At 53.0% G+C, this 13,323-nt stretch overlaps 1 protein-coding gene across 4 annotated transcripts in view; it reads right to left on the bottom strand.

Moving 5' to 3' along the window:
• Positions 1–13,323, bottom strand: part of CACNA2D2 (calcium voltage-gated channel auxiliary subunit alpha2delta 2) — a 185,642-nt gene that overhangs the window by 40,361 nt on the left and 131,958 nt on the right. For all 4 annotated transcript variants that reach the window (XM_005422496.2, XM_031058140.1, XM_031058141.1 and 1 more), the window contains exon 3: positions 67–126. In XM_005422496.2, coding sequence (XP_005422553.1) covers positions 67–126 — 60 coding nt within the window. The remainder of the gene's footprint in view (positions 1–66; positions 127–13,323) is intronic.

The raw sequence follows: 13,323 nt of genomic DNA, 5'->3' as shown, positions 1-13,323 counted from the left end.
ATGGCACAGAGAGTGCTGTGGCACAGGGGGCAGGGCTGGGCAGGCTGGGGTGACGGGGAGCCTTACCCGGATGTTGTCCTGCCAGTGGTGAGCCTTCTGGAATTTCTCCGCCGCGTTGGCCAGTCTCTGCAAAACAATGGGGAGAGGAGGAATGAGCCCAGGGGAAGCAAGAGCAGCCAGGCATTGCCCACTCCAGCCCAGGAGCACGGGTACCACCCCAACACCCAGCATCCCTGCCTGGGGGTTCCTGCAGCACCCTGGCACCCCTCTGCTGCACGGGCAAGGGGGCAGCAGGGGGCACGGCGGGCAGTATGTTCCAGGGACGGGGAGCCAGTTTTTCCTCCTTGCTCCTGCCTTTCCTGGGGCAAGCCAGCATCTCCAGGGGAATTGCTGCCATTTGAACTCCTCAGGGCTGAGCCACTGCAGCTCGGCAGGTGGGGCAGGGCAAGGGCTGAGCCCAGCTCTCTGCACCGACAGCCCCCAGCTCTGTGCAGAGCAGGGCAGACTCTTCCAAAATGCCTCAAAACCCCCTCAAAATGTGAGGCCCAGAGGTGCAGTGTGCTGCCCAGCCAGATTTAACCCCTTTGTACCCCACGGCCACACTGGGGTAACCAGAGGAAGCAGGATTTGCCAGAAGCAGGATGGGGGGATGGTCAGCACCAGGGCACCCCCACAGGATGCTCAGCCATGAGACCCCTCACCAGCACAGAGGGTGCAGCAGGGCAGGGCTGGAGACTGGGCAGCCCTGGGGTACTGCAGTGCCTGGAAGAAGCTGCAATCTGGCCTTTTGTGGAATCAAAGGGGACAAACAGAGCGAGAGCTCCAGGCTTTCTACAGGATCATCTCCACATCACTAAGAAAATAAAACCAAGAGCAAAACGAGCACGGTTCCCTCCATCCTCAACCAGCCCCAGGCACCCTGGTTTGTGGGCAGCTGCCTGGGCAGCTGCCTGCCAGGGCTGCACAACCTGATCAGCACCAAAACCCAGCAGGAGGCAACCCTGAGCCAGCCCACAGAGCCCAGGGCCACCCAGAGCCCTGGGTGCAGGACACTCACCGCTGACAGGGGCACGGGGTCGTGTCTGCTCATGCCACACTCAGCACAGCCTGCTCCCCAGCAGCCATGAGCTGTGCAAGGCTCCCAGGGGATGCACAGTGCCAGCTCCCAGCCCCAGGGGCCAGTCTGTACTGGGCTAGCAGGCCATGAGGCTTTCTAGGCTGCTGCAGTCCCCAGAGGGCTCCCTGGAGAGTTAGTGGGACACAGAGCAAGGGAAGATGTACCTTGCAGCACAGGCTCCTGCCTTGCCTGCTCCTCATTCCCTCCAGAAATATTTCCCTGGAGGGATGGACGTGCTCTGCTCCATGTGAGTGGGGCTGGCAGCCAGAGCATGGGGAGAGAGCTGAGCCTGGGCTGTTTCCACACACTGAGCTGGCTGGCAGGGGGAAGGAGCACTGACAGTGGGGTGACATCTTGGGTGAAGTAACAGCAACAAATCACCTCCTGAGCAGCACCACAGAGATTCACATAACAAACTCAAGATTCCCAGGGCTACACACATGACTTCCACAGCATGAGCCACATGAAAAAGCATTCCTTTGCTCATCAGGGATGTGGCAGGCTGGTGGGAGCCCACAAGGGCAGCAGAGAAGCCCAGTGATATCCGTGGGAAATGATTTCCTATAAGAGCTATAAGAGCACACACATAGGAGCCCTGGGCACAGCCACAGGTCACAGCTGCTGTCCCCATTGCCACCAGCTTCTCCAGCACTCCCATCAGAACACAGGGATGCAAAATGTCTCAGCCTTTCCAACTGGATGCTCAGGGGAAAGGAAGCCCCCAGGTGCCTCAGTGCCCCACTGGCCATGCAGGAGAGTGGCAGAGCCAGCCCTGGCAGGGTGGCTTGAGCAGGGCTGGGGCAGCAAATGCTGTATTTCTGTGAGCGTGGCAAAGAACAGGCACTCGAAATAAGGTGAAAGAAATCACAGATCTGGCCCTCCCCAGCCTGAAAATGCAGCTTGTTCTTATCAGATGCAGGGAAACACGAATCCATCACTGCATAATCTCAGCACGTACTGGTTGAAACTTTCCTGTTTAATCTTTTCTCTTTCTCTTAATCTTGATTTCTAAATCAAAGTGCTTGCTTTCAGTGGCCAGCATCCAAGGGGAAAGATCAGCTATCAGCTGAACATTGAAGCAAAATCCTTATGGCTCCAGTGGCAGGCAGAAGGGAATGAGAAACAACACGTGGCTGGACAGAAAAGCCAAGGGATATGAATTTTCAGGGCAGTTTTTCATGGTCTCACCTGCACAGCCATATCCCTGCCCCCAAGAGCTGCCTAGAAAATCCGTGGCCCAATTCTGTACCTCATCCCCTGCAAGCTTTTGTGCTCTGTTTATATATTGAGATGGCTGATTAAAGACAAGCATTTATTCTGAGTTGCGTTTAAGGCGGTGGTGATGAAATATGCATTTTTCTGTACTTGATAAGAGTGTGTTTGTTTATTATGGGCTGAGGTAAGATTTATGGACATCTTTAACTATTCATTGCCTTGTGCAAAGTGCCTGGAGGGTTGCAAATGGTGCAGTGAGGGACGGCTACACCCAGGAACGACACCTCGACAGAAGATATTTTTCCTCTGGAAAATGTCAATTTGTCAAAGTCAAACCAGACACAATTTTGGTTATTAAAAAAAAAAAAAGGAAACCCAGATGTTCTTGTTTGATAAATAGAAGGAATGGGGGAGCCTGCAGCAGGATGGCACAGGCACAGCACGGTGCTGTGCTGGCTCCTGGCTGCCACTGGCTGTTCACCCAGGAGAGGTGTCCCCAGAGCCCTCCAGCTGCTGCTCCTGGAGCAGTTTCCTCACTAAACACATTTCAGTCCCGTGAGCAAGATGGTGACTGGGAGGAGAGAGGGGCCAAGCAGGCAGCCAGCCATCCTTCCCCTGCAAAGGGGACAGAGCCAGAGTGTGGGGCTCCCAGGGGAGCAGTGCCATCCTGCCACATCCCTGACTGGGGCTGGAGGGAGCCCATCCAGCCCTGCCCAGAGCTGGGCTGCTCTCAGGAACAGGATGGGGGATTGGTGCATTCAGGACCCTCCAAAACTGTGCCAATAACAACTGGTCCCTCCCCAAGGGGGCTCTCTGGGACAGCAGTTCCTGGAGGTGTTTGTTAGGGCAGGGTTTGTTGCTGCTCCCCACTGACAGCTCCCCAGGGAAGGTGACGGGTCTGCCTGGAGCCACACACTGCTGCAGGACGTCCCCATTAATGCCGAATGAGTTCATCATGAATAATGTTATTGTGATCAATACAGCTCAAGGATTATTTCTAATCCTTAATAATGATTAAACCATTATTTTTCAAGTGTTACAGATCAATCAGAGCAGCTCAAGGTGTGCTGCGTGCAGGGACTGTGAGATGCCCAGGAGGCAGGTAGGGCACTGGGGAGCCTGGCAGGGTACAGGGCAGTCACCAAAACCTCTCCAGAATTCAGACCTGGGGTTGTCAATTGTGGGGTTCAGACAGCAATAAAAAATAGAGGAATTACAAAAATAAAGCATGGCTGTGAAATACCTGCAGATTTCCAGCAGGCTGTGGTGCAGAGACTGCCCTGGCACTTTAAGGAGCACAGTTCTTTCCCCAGAAGTCACCCAGGGCTAAGGACAGGAGATTTAGAGGCTGAAAACACTGAATTGAAACGACTCTGAAGGTCATGAAAGGCCAGCAGGAGATTTGCAGGGGATTGGTGTCTGGAGATCCCGACAGACAGCGGGCTGAGCGAGGGGGAAGGTGCTGCACGGGCTTATCGTGCCCCAGACTCATTTGTATTCCACATGGAGCCCCTCTCTGCTCGCCAGGGCTGGGCTTCAGGAGCTCCCTGACCAGCCCAGAGCTCCCTGCCCAGCACAGAGCTCCCTGCCATGCCCTGCACAGCAGCCCACCCTGAGCACGGCTCACCCACGTGTGCTCCCCCCAGCAGCAGCTTTTGGGGACAGCTGGTCTGATGGGGAAACTGCTGGGAGTGAGGAACACTTGGAGCAGCAGAGCTGGCACAGGCAGGGACCACGACCTCCACTCCAGTGCAGGGGACCATCCCTGCTGTTGGCATCGCCACTGCTCGAGGGGCCAGCACGCTGGAGGATTGTCTCTGATGGAGCAGACACCCAGGGGTGATGCTCAGCTCCTCCTTGCCACCCCTTCTCTCCCATCACACTTGGGGCTATCCTGCACTGCTCTGATATTTTCACACAGACTCTTTCCAAAGGAAACTGGTCCAATGATTTAGTAAATCTCTTCTCCCAGCCCCACCATGGCAATAAGCATGCCCTGGCTGCTCCTGCCTCAGTCAGATCAGTGGGTTTACCTTGGGAAGCAGCAGAGCAGAGCCCAGGGAGGCCAAAGACCAAGGCTGGATTTATAAAACAGGATTACAGCAAACACCCTGCAGAAGGAGACTGAGCAGCCCTGTGTGACAGCAGCTATGCCACCCCTGTGTCCAAGCCTCCACACAGGTGCCCCAAGCTGATGCGGATGCTCCTCGGGCAGTCTGGGATGGGGTTCCTGGCTTCTCCCCACAGCCAGTGTGGAAGCCCAGCCATGGCCCATCATGCAGCAGCTGTGTGTGCCTAGGGATGTTTGCTCCAGGGAGAGCCACTCCTGCTAAGCCTTCCTTTAACTCCCTCAGGGAGGCTCTTATCACCCTCATCACAGAGCCTTGCCCAAGGCTCTGAATTGCATTAACCTCCCACAGCCCAGCACAGGCTGGGAGGGGAGATCTGTGCTGGAGATTCAAACAGCCCTGTGCCACCAGGAGGGGAGTGCCACACAGCATCCCCCCTGCCAGCCTCCTCCCAGGCAGGGGAGTGCCACACAGCATCCCACCTGCAGCCCTCCTCCCAGGCAGGGAAATGCTGGTGAAAGGTTAAGGCAAGAAGGTGAAATCAGACATGAATGACAAAGGCGAGGAACTCAAGCCCCAGGCAGGAACATCCCCCAGGAGCTGGTTTTGCAGCTCTTCCTCCTCCATAATGAAGGAATGAGGATGGCACAAGCCCTGTCCTCTGGTACCAACCCCTCTTCCATGGACAGGGCACCCTGAAGCCTCACCTGTTACTGCAGAGCATCTGGAAAGGCCAAAGCCCATTCCACGTGCTTCACATGTCTCCATCCTCTCTGCCTGCATGCAACAGGGCAGAGGGCACTTTCTCATGGTGCCACCTCCTGCCACCAGCTCCAGGGTGCCTCCACCCCAGCTCTCCCCCTCATCCCCAGCATGTTCATGGAATTCACCCCTGAGCAAACCCTCCCAACAGCGTGCACGTCACCATCCAAAACTGATCAACCAGCGACACAAGACAACAACCCCCTTACGTACACAGAGGGAATATAAATCTTCAGTAAACACTGTAAAGCAGCGAAGCATCTCATCCTGTAATAATCTCCGAGACAGTTGATCCCAGGGCTCTTATTACCCCCCCAGCCATCATCTGAAATCCAGTCAGCAGCAGGCTCAGCCACGGCTCTGTATCGATCATGGAGGCAGCTTCAAATATGCTGCGGCATTTTTCTTCCAAAGCACTAACTTGTTTGTCAATAACTCCCCTGGCTGGGCAGGAGGAGAGGGATGGATAGAGCCCATCTCTCCCTCCTTGCACCTGAATCCAGCCTGGGAGTGAGGGAGGATGGGGCTGCAGCCAGCACTGGCTGCTAACGTTCTCCTGCTCATGGGAGGGCAAGTAAAGCCCCAGGGATGAGCAAAGAGCACGTGGGGAATCCTCCAAGGGCTCCCAGACCTCGGCTCTGCACCAGCTGGTGTTCATTGCTGGGGTCTGGCAGGGCAGGGAGCAGGGACACCTGTGCAGAGCCAGCCCTGCCAGCAGTGAGGTCACAAGTGCAGACCTGGAGCTAAAGCAGAGCCAGAGCTGCTGCAGACCCCATATGGGGCAGTGGCACAGCCAGCATCTGGCACTGGGGGCCTGGGATGAGCCCCAGAGCCACAACTTCCATCATTTTACTGAGCACCTCAGTAACTCATGGCTCTGTAGGCCTGCAGCATGGGGCTCTTCTTCCCCTGTCAGCATTTCTCATTTCTCCTTTTTCTCCAGGGCCACAATTTTTACCAGTAGGAAACACCAGCACCATCCCAACAACCGCCACAGGGAGGGGAGGAGTGAAACATCTCAAGAAGAGAGGTACCAATGTTTTTGCAGAGATGGTGAGGAAAGGGAGAGTGTTGCTGCTCAGGGTGTTTCTCCTACCCCAAAATATTACTCAGGTCTCCAGAAGGGCTTAACTTCCCACAAACAGCAAAGCACCAAGGGCAAAAGGACAGTGCAGAGAACCAGGCATCGTGCAGCACAAACTGTGCTCTTCAGCTCTGCTCCCCTTGCAGAAAAGCCTTCCTCTGTCACCCTTCTCCTGGAGTTCCTGTGCTCCACGAGGCTGGATCCTTGCTTTCCAGAATCACAGAGAGAGAGAAGCTCTGCCCCTGCTCCCTGTCACCAGGAGGGGAGGAGGAGGGCAGGGGCACAGTGCCCTGCAAACCCAGGGGACACTTGCCTCTGGGGACCAGCAATAGCAAAACCTCAGCTCACAGCTCAGACCCTCCTTGGCTCCTGCCCCATCCCTCCTGGGGGAGGAAGGGCTCACACCAGGGTGCAGGATCTGTCCCCACCTCCCTCAGCAGTGAGGCAGAGCTGTGGGAGGCAGGATGGAGAGATGAGGCCAGGAACAGGTGCAGGCAGGCTTGGCCTCTCTCACTGTCCCTCTCCTCTGAGTGGAGTCAGCAGAAGGAGCATTTGGCCACACTGGCATTGCCTCATCCTGCATGCTCCTGCCTTTCACCCTGGACATATGGCAGCAAACTTTGCTCTTGCATTCGAGATGACTTTAAACAGTACTGCTAAATATCATCATGCTCAAGTCCTGCTGGAATGTGCTGATGTCCAGCTTTGGGATGCAGGTGGTCCCTTGGGAAGCCAAACCAGGCACACTTGTCTGCTCAGGATATGAGAAAAATCTTTTTCCTCCATCCCCTTTGCCACTCATTTGCAGTCACAGTAGCCTTTTGCATCTTCTGTAGCTGATGGAGAGGAAAGCAGGGACCTCTGCTCTGAGATCCCAACATTCAGCCAGAGGAGAGCCAAGCAGGAGCAGCACAGTTCTCCAAGCTGTCCATCCCAGCACTTTAAATGGTGCTCATTTCACACCTCTCGCTCTCTTTTGGAGCACCAGCTCACAAGATGAGCGAGGCAGAGAAAGCCCAGTCTGTTCCTGATGGAAGTTCCTACCATTTCTACAGCAGTCAGACCAGTTAAAGTCTAAAATTCTATCTGTCAAAGAAAAAAAGTCTCTCTTGGGATGAAGCTGGAATCTTGGTGGCCGCCTCCCAGGAGGTGCTGAGGAGCTGGGGCATGCCAGCAGCATCCCAGAGGGCTGATGGATACAAACACCCGAGAAATGTGACCCCAGAGTGGTTTTTTTGGTTGTGGGTGGGACAGATGTGTCCCAGCAGTGTCAGAGCTGTCCCTCCCCTCCCAAAAGCCTCTCAGGGGTTGGCTGCCAGGCCAAGAGCCTGGTGGTGATGCTACCCACAGGTCTTGTCATTGCCTGCTTCGCCAGGGTCCTGCCAGCAGCAGGGCCAGGGCAGGTGAGCTGCTGGGCACAAACACTGCATCCTGGCACAGTGCAGTGCGTCTGCCAGAGCGCTGCCACAACTGGAAGGCCTTGGGGAACTCTCCTGCTGGGTGACAAGCAGCTGCTTGCTGCACAGTAAAGTTTCAGATGACTAGAAATAATTCAGGTCAAGATGCATTTGCTGGAAGGTCAGAGCTGGGAAATGTGACAGCAGGCGATTCACCAAGCTGTGGAGGAGGAGATGGGCTGCCCTGGCCTCCTTCCATCTCCTCTGCCCCCATGCCAGTGTGCTGTGGCTCCCATGGGATGGATGACTGGAGGGACATGGCTCCCACAAAGGATTTTTGGAGACAGTCCCTTCTGGCAGGGGGTGCCAGGGCAGGCTCAGCTTCTGCAGTGTTGGAAGGGCCAGAGTGTTAGTCACAATCTCAGCCCACTGCTCCAGCCCCATCTCCTCCCAAACATACACCAAATATTCAAACAAACAGTGCTCCCTAAACCACACTCAAATATCCTGTGGACCTCCTGCTGTGATCATCAAGAAGGACTTGTCACAGTTCAAAATCCATTACAATAACCACAAGGCGTTTCAGCAGCAATTATAAGAGATAGTTGCACTTAAAAATCAATTTTACTTAGAGGTTGGAGGAAACAGGGTTTTTTAAAAATAAAGGGGAAAAAAAGGAAGTGATACAGCTTGTCACTTGGGCAGGAGAAGGAGGAATTTGCCCAGCCAGGTCTTAGAAGCCAGAGTCTTCAAAGAAAAAAAAAAATCCTTCCTTATCATTATCCTTGTGTATTTTGGACAAATAAGTTCCACATGAAGATGAGAAGTTGTTCAAGGGGTGGCTCACCCTTCCCTGTGGTTCCCCACATGGTGCCAACAACACAGAAGCTCCTGTGAGATGCAGGAGGGCATCCCTGAGAGCCCAGAATGCAGCCTGCACCCTGGCAGGCCCCTGACCCCCTGCTCCATGGGCATGAAGCCTTCAGTGCCTTTGAAATCCTCCCCTTTAGCTCTCTGCCTTTCACTCAAGCAGAGGCTGTTGGAAGTTTGCACTGGAAACCACTTACAATCGATTTATTTTAAGGCATCACCTCTGGCTGCGCTGTGATGTGCGAGCTTTAAAAAGCGCTCGTTCATTATCCGCTGCTGCCGCGCGGGGATCTCCGTGTGGCACCCCCGGGGCTGCCACAGCTCCTCTGCTCTCGGCTTTCTGGGCTAAGGCAGATCTGCAGCGTGCACTGATTCCCACAAGAGTGCCTCAGAGTGCCACCACCCACCCACAACCCCAGCAAACCCACAGAACTTCCCTGCTTGAAACCCTCCAGGGGCACGTGTGACACCTTTCTGATGTCCTCCAGGGCCATCAGCCACTGTCCTGCAGCCTGAGAGGGGTCGGACACACTGAGCACTCACTCAGCCTCCATTGCCACTGGGATAGGAACACAAGCAGAGCAGATGACATTGCCAGTTTTTGACACCAAAAAAGAGCAGCTGCAGTGCAAAAATTCACAGAAAGGATGTTTTAGTGGTATTTTGCTCTAAAAACAAGGACAATAGTTAGAACCAGCTTTGCTCAAACTTTCAGACAAACAGCAAAGAAGCCCCAGTGGCTCCAGGTGAGGTGGGGAAGTTTCAGGGAGGTGGAAGGGAGCAAGCTCAGGAGGCCACCAAATGGCTTTTCCCAGTGTGACAGCTCACAGTGACCTCACCACTCATCCAGCTCCCCCTGGCATCTCCATGGGGCAAGGGGCAGCCTCCAGGCTGCCAGGACCCACTCTCATCCCATTGGGACACCCTTTTCTGAGATCAAGGTGCTCACTCCCCCTCTCCTGGCCCTTCAGCCTCCTGCTCTTTGGCAAAGCTCAAAGCTCCAGCTCTTCAGACCTCATTGCTCTTTGTCAAGATGTCCCAGTGTGCCTTCCCATTCCTGTGCCTTCTTATTCAAAGCCCCAAATCCTTGAATTTCCCTTCAGTCCCCATCCCTACATTGATGCTTATGGACCACTGGAAAAATCCAGCCTATGCTGATGGAGCAGGATGGTTGCTGCTTTGCTTTTGCCCCCCATTCACCTATTCTCTCTTGTCTAGAGCCTCAAATTTCAGTGTTGTTCAACTCTGCATTTTTACAGCCCAGCAAGCCCCATTTACAGCCCAGCTTCCTCAGTTACAATGGAAGAAGGAACCAAACAGAAGAGAACAACCACCATGGATGCCAGGAGGTCTGGTGTATTCAACACTGAGCCCAGTCCCTGGCAGATGTATCCACTCTACTTCCCCCATTTCCTAGCTTACATAGACTTTTGATGTTACCAGTAACATAACCTGCCCAAAGAACTTCAATACAGGCCCTCTTCTGACTCCCTTATAATCTTAATTTCTTTCTTTTGTTCCTTCTCTTTGCTTGTGCAAGGAAAGCAACTCTCATTGCCCAGTGCAAATCTGGCTCCTGCCTGGCAGATGTGGTGCTGGGAAGTGTTGGTGCTAACAAAGCCCCTGTGAGGACAGCTCAGCTTCCTTCCCCTCCTGCAGCAGTGTGACTGCCTTCCAGTCCCATGGGGAACCAAGACAGACCCAGGCCAAGGAGAAGGACTCAAAGCACATGTCCTGAAACCAGGACAACTTGCCACCACACACATTTCTTAGGCTTTGTCTTTATTAATTCTGCCTGAGACATGCGCTCACTGCAGAGCAGCCCCTGAGAAGCCTCTCCCTTCCCTGAGCACATGGCTCCAGGATGGAGACCCCACAACCCTCCTTTGGAGTCTGTGTTTGTGGGGAGAGGTCCTTCCCAGCCCAGGTTTTCCCTGTGCCAGCACTGGGCTGATGCAGCAGCTCCCCAGGGGAACCTGCAGTGCCCTTCCACTGGCCTGCTCCAGGAACATGTTTAGCTGTTTCTGTTAAACTCAAAATTCAAGGCAACTTGACACTTTCTGTTTTAAAGACCGAGGTGGGGGAGGAGAAACCATGGAGGAGCTTCCCTAAGGGAAAAGCCATCAAGTGGAACAAGTTTTCAACAACTACACGTTCCTTGACCTTTTCCACAGTCATATCTTTAATGTTTCATGGACGGATTTGATAAAAAAAAATTAATAAAATAGATTTCATTTTTAAAAAAAGGTCAGGACATGTGTTACAGGGAAAAACTCATTTAGGTCCCTACCTGATGCTGAAGAGCCCTCCCCTGCCTCCCACCCAGGGCACTCTAGCCCAGGCATCTACCTCCCCACCTTTCTTTTCATCATATTCAGGGTCTGATCTCTTCTGGACTTTTCCTTCCCCTGCTAGACATGGAATGAGGTACCATAAGCATTCAGAGCTGACAAATGCTTGGGAACCACAAATATTTAGTGGGATGTTGCACATCTAACTTGGAGAGGCAGCCAGAGAGCTCAAATGTGGAGAAAATGCTTGTCCAGCCTCTGGCACAGCTCTTCTACCTGCAGCTGCTCCACCTTGAGCCCAAAGTTCTCCCCAAATATCCTGACAGATGTTGAAGCTGCTGCCATGCTGAAGCCATGCACAGCAGAATACCAACACTTGCACTCTCCTGCCCATCATTTCATGGCTCCTGCACCCACCCCATGAGCATCACCCCATGGATATCACATCCCTCATCCCTGTGGAAATGAACATGGATCCCATCTGCGGTGTCTGAGCTCAGACTTGTCAAGAGCAAGCAAAGCAAATTCCCCAAGCACAGAGCCAATCCCTGCTGATCAAGATGTTTTAAAAAATAAATGGTATTTAATAGCAGCTCCATCCCGGCTGGCCCAGCGGATGCTCCCAGAGACTCAGAAACAAAAGCAGCCTGGATGCTATGGACATTTCTATTATTAAGCCCACTCTGCAATTAGAGCAGACTTCTGTCCAACTTCTGCCTCTTTTCACCATTCCCTCAATTTATTTTTTTTATTCCTTAAGAACAAAATATTATTCATCAAAGTTTGCAGAAAAGCCTGCGAATGGCCGCGATAACATCATACTAAGTTATTAAGTGGCGACAATGGGGGACAATTACAGTATATAGTCCATTATACAGCACTGCCGTTGGGATGAATCAAAGTAAAACACCCTGTGAATGGTGAGGAGCTTATTAACAGGAACATTGGTGTGCCAGAACATAATACCTGCATTCAGCCTCAGAGTTAGTGCTGAGCAGCTGCTGGTGGGGATCGTGGAAAGGGCTGGAAGCTCCACTGCACTGCTGGAGGCATCAGCCCCACGGATTGATCCTTAGTACTTGAATACAGACAAAGGGCAAAACCTCAGTCCTGGGCCATCACCATGCTGTGTCTCGCCCTCTAAATCTGCTTCTGGAAGGCTCAGAAGATTTTTGCAATGGCTTAGCCAAGCACAAGCTGACAAGGATTTCCTTCAAGTCCCACCAGGATCAGGAGCAGCCTCTCTGTGCTCACCAGCACCCCAGAGGGTATCTCAGCCCTGCCTTTTGGGCAAGGAGGGTTCCACCACTATCAGCAAGTCTCTGCAGGTCCCACTCAGGGGTGTTTGGCACATCCCAGACTCCCTTCACTCATCACCTGAGGCTGCCTGCAGCAGGAGGTGAGGAGGGCCATGATGCTGGGAGATGCATGAACTAAATAATCTGCAAAAATTCTCTTTGTTGGGAAGGGAAACAAGCAAGCTGCATGCCTTCTTCCAGAGCTCAGCAGCAAAATTCTCAGGGTTGGGTGTGCTCAAGGACTAACCTGTGGGAAGAGCTGGTTTTATGCGATTCCTCCCAGGCTCTGCAGCCCATTCACACCTGGGTACAGTTCTGATAGGTCCTCTCCCTTCGCTCTCTGCTGGCCTGAATTCTTGCCAGTGGTGAAACCCTGCTCTCCTTTGCCAGTGCAGGGTTTCCTGCTGCTCCAGCCGCTCTGGCTTGCTCCTTCTAAGATGTTATTTTTACACTTCCCTTAAAATACAACACTAAGAGAGGCTTCTTGACTATATTAACATTAGGAATCTAATCAGCAATCAGACAGCTCATAATTTTCTGATTAGCTCTGATTATACTCAATCTTTAGGAATGGAAAAAAAAAAGAAGGAAAGAGGAAAAAAACTTAGAAGGAAAAATATAAAAATATTCTCTGCTCAGTTTTCCCACCCTGATTCCCTTGACGAGGCACAGAGTCATAGGAACAGCTCTGCTGTTCCCAGCTAAGAAGGAACAGTGCCACAGTGACCTGCTAAGAGTGTTGGTCAATAACCTGGTGCTATCACATTGCTGATCTTCATCCTTCCAGGCTTGGCTGGGATACTGTCCTTGAAAAGGGCTGCTCAGGGAATGGAGAAGACATCAAGGGTGCCAGAGCTGCTGACAAACCCAGAGGAGTGTTGTGAGCTCCGCTCTCGGGCAAACATCTCCAATAATCTGCTAAAAGGTAAAATGATGCCACAGAGAAAGGAAAGGATGTGTGTGCATCCAGCTGGCTTCAGCCTAGAGAATGGAACCTCTCCAGGTGATGACAAGGAGGAGGAGGAGGCTGAAGAACTTTGTGAGATGAGGTCATGGCCACACACCAGCTTGGCAGGAGACAATCGGTGCTTTGTGGCAGTCCAGAGAGAAAGATCTCAAGGATTCAGGATCTAAGGGCTGCCAGAAGGTGGAAGGAAAACGAGCACATAGCCTGAAGGTCCTGGGCAGGAGCAGAGGATGCCCCAGCAGGCAGATTTACC

Source organism: Geospiza fortis, unplaced genomic scaffold (assembly GCF_000277835.1).
Source record: "Geospiza fortis unplaced genomic scaffold, GeoFor_1.0 scaffold78, whole genome shotgun sequence".
NCBI classification, from domain to species: domain Eukaryota; kingdom Metazoa; phylum Chordata; class Aves; order Passeriformes; family Thraupidae; genus Geospiza; species Geospiza fortis.
The sequence above is the reverse complement of the archived record's forward strand: the minus strand, read 5'-3'. Positions and strand labels throughout refer to the sequence as shown.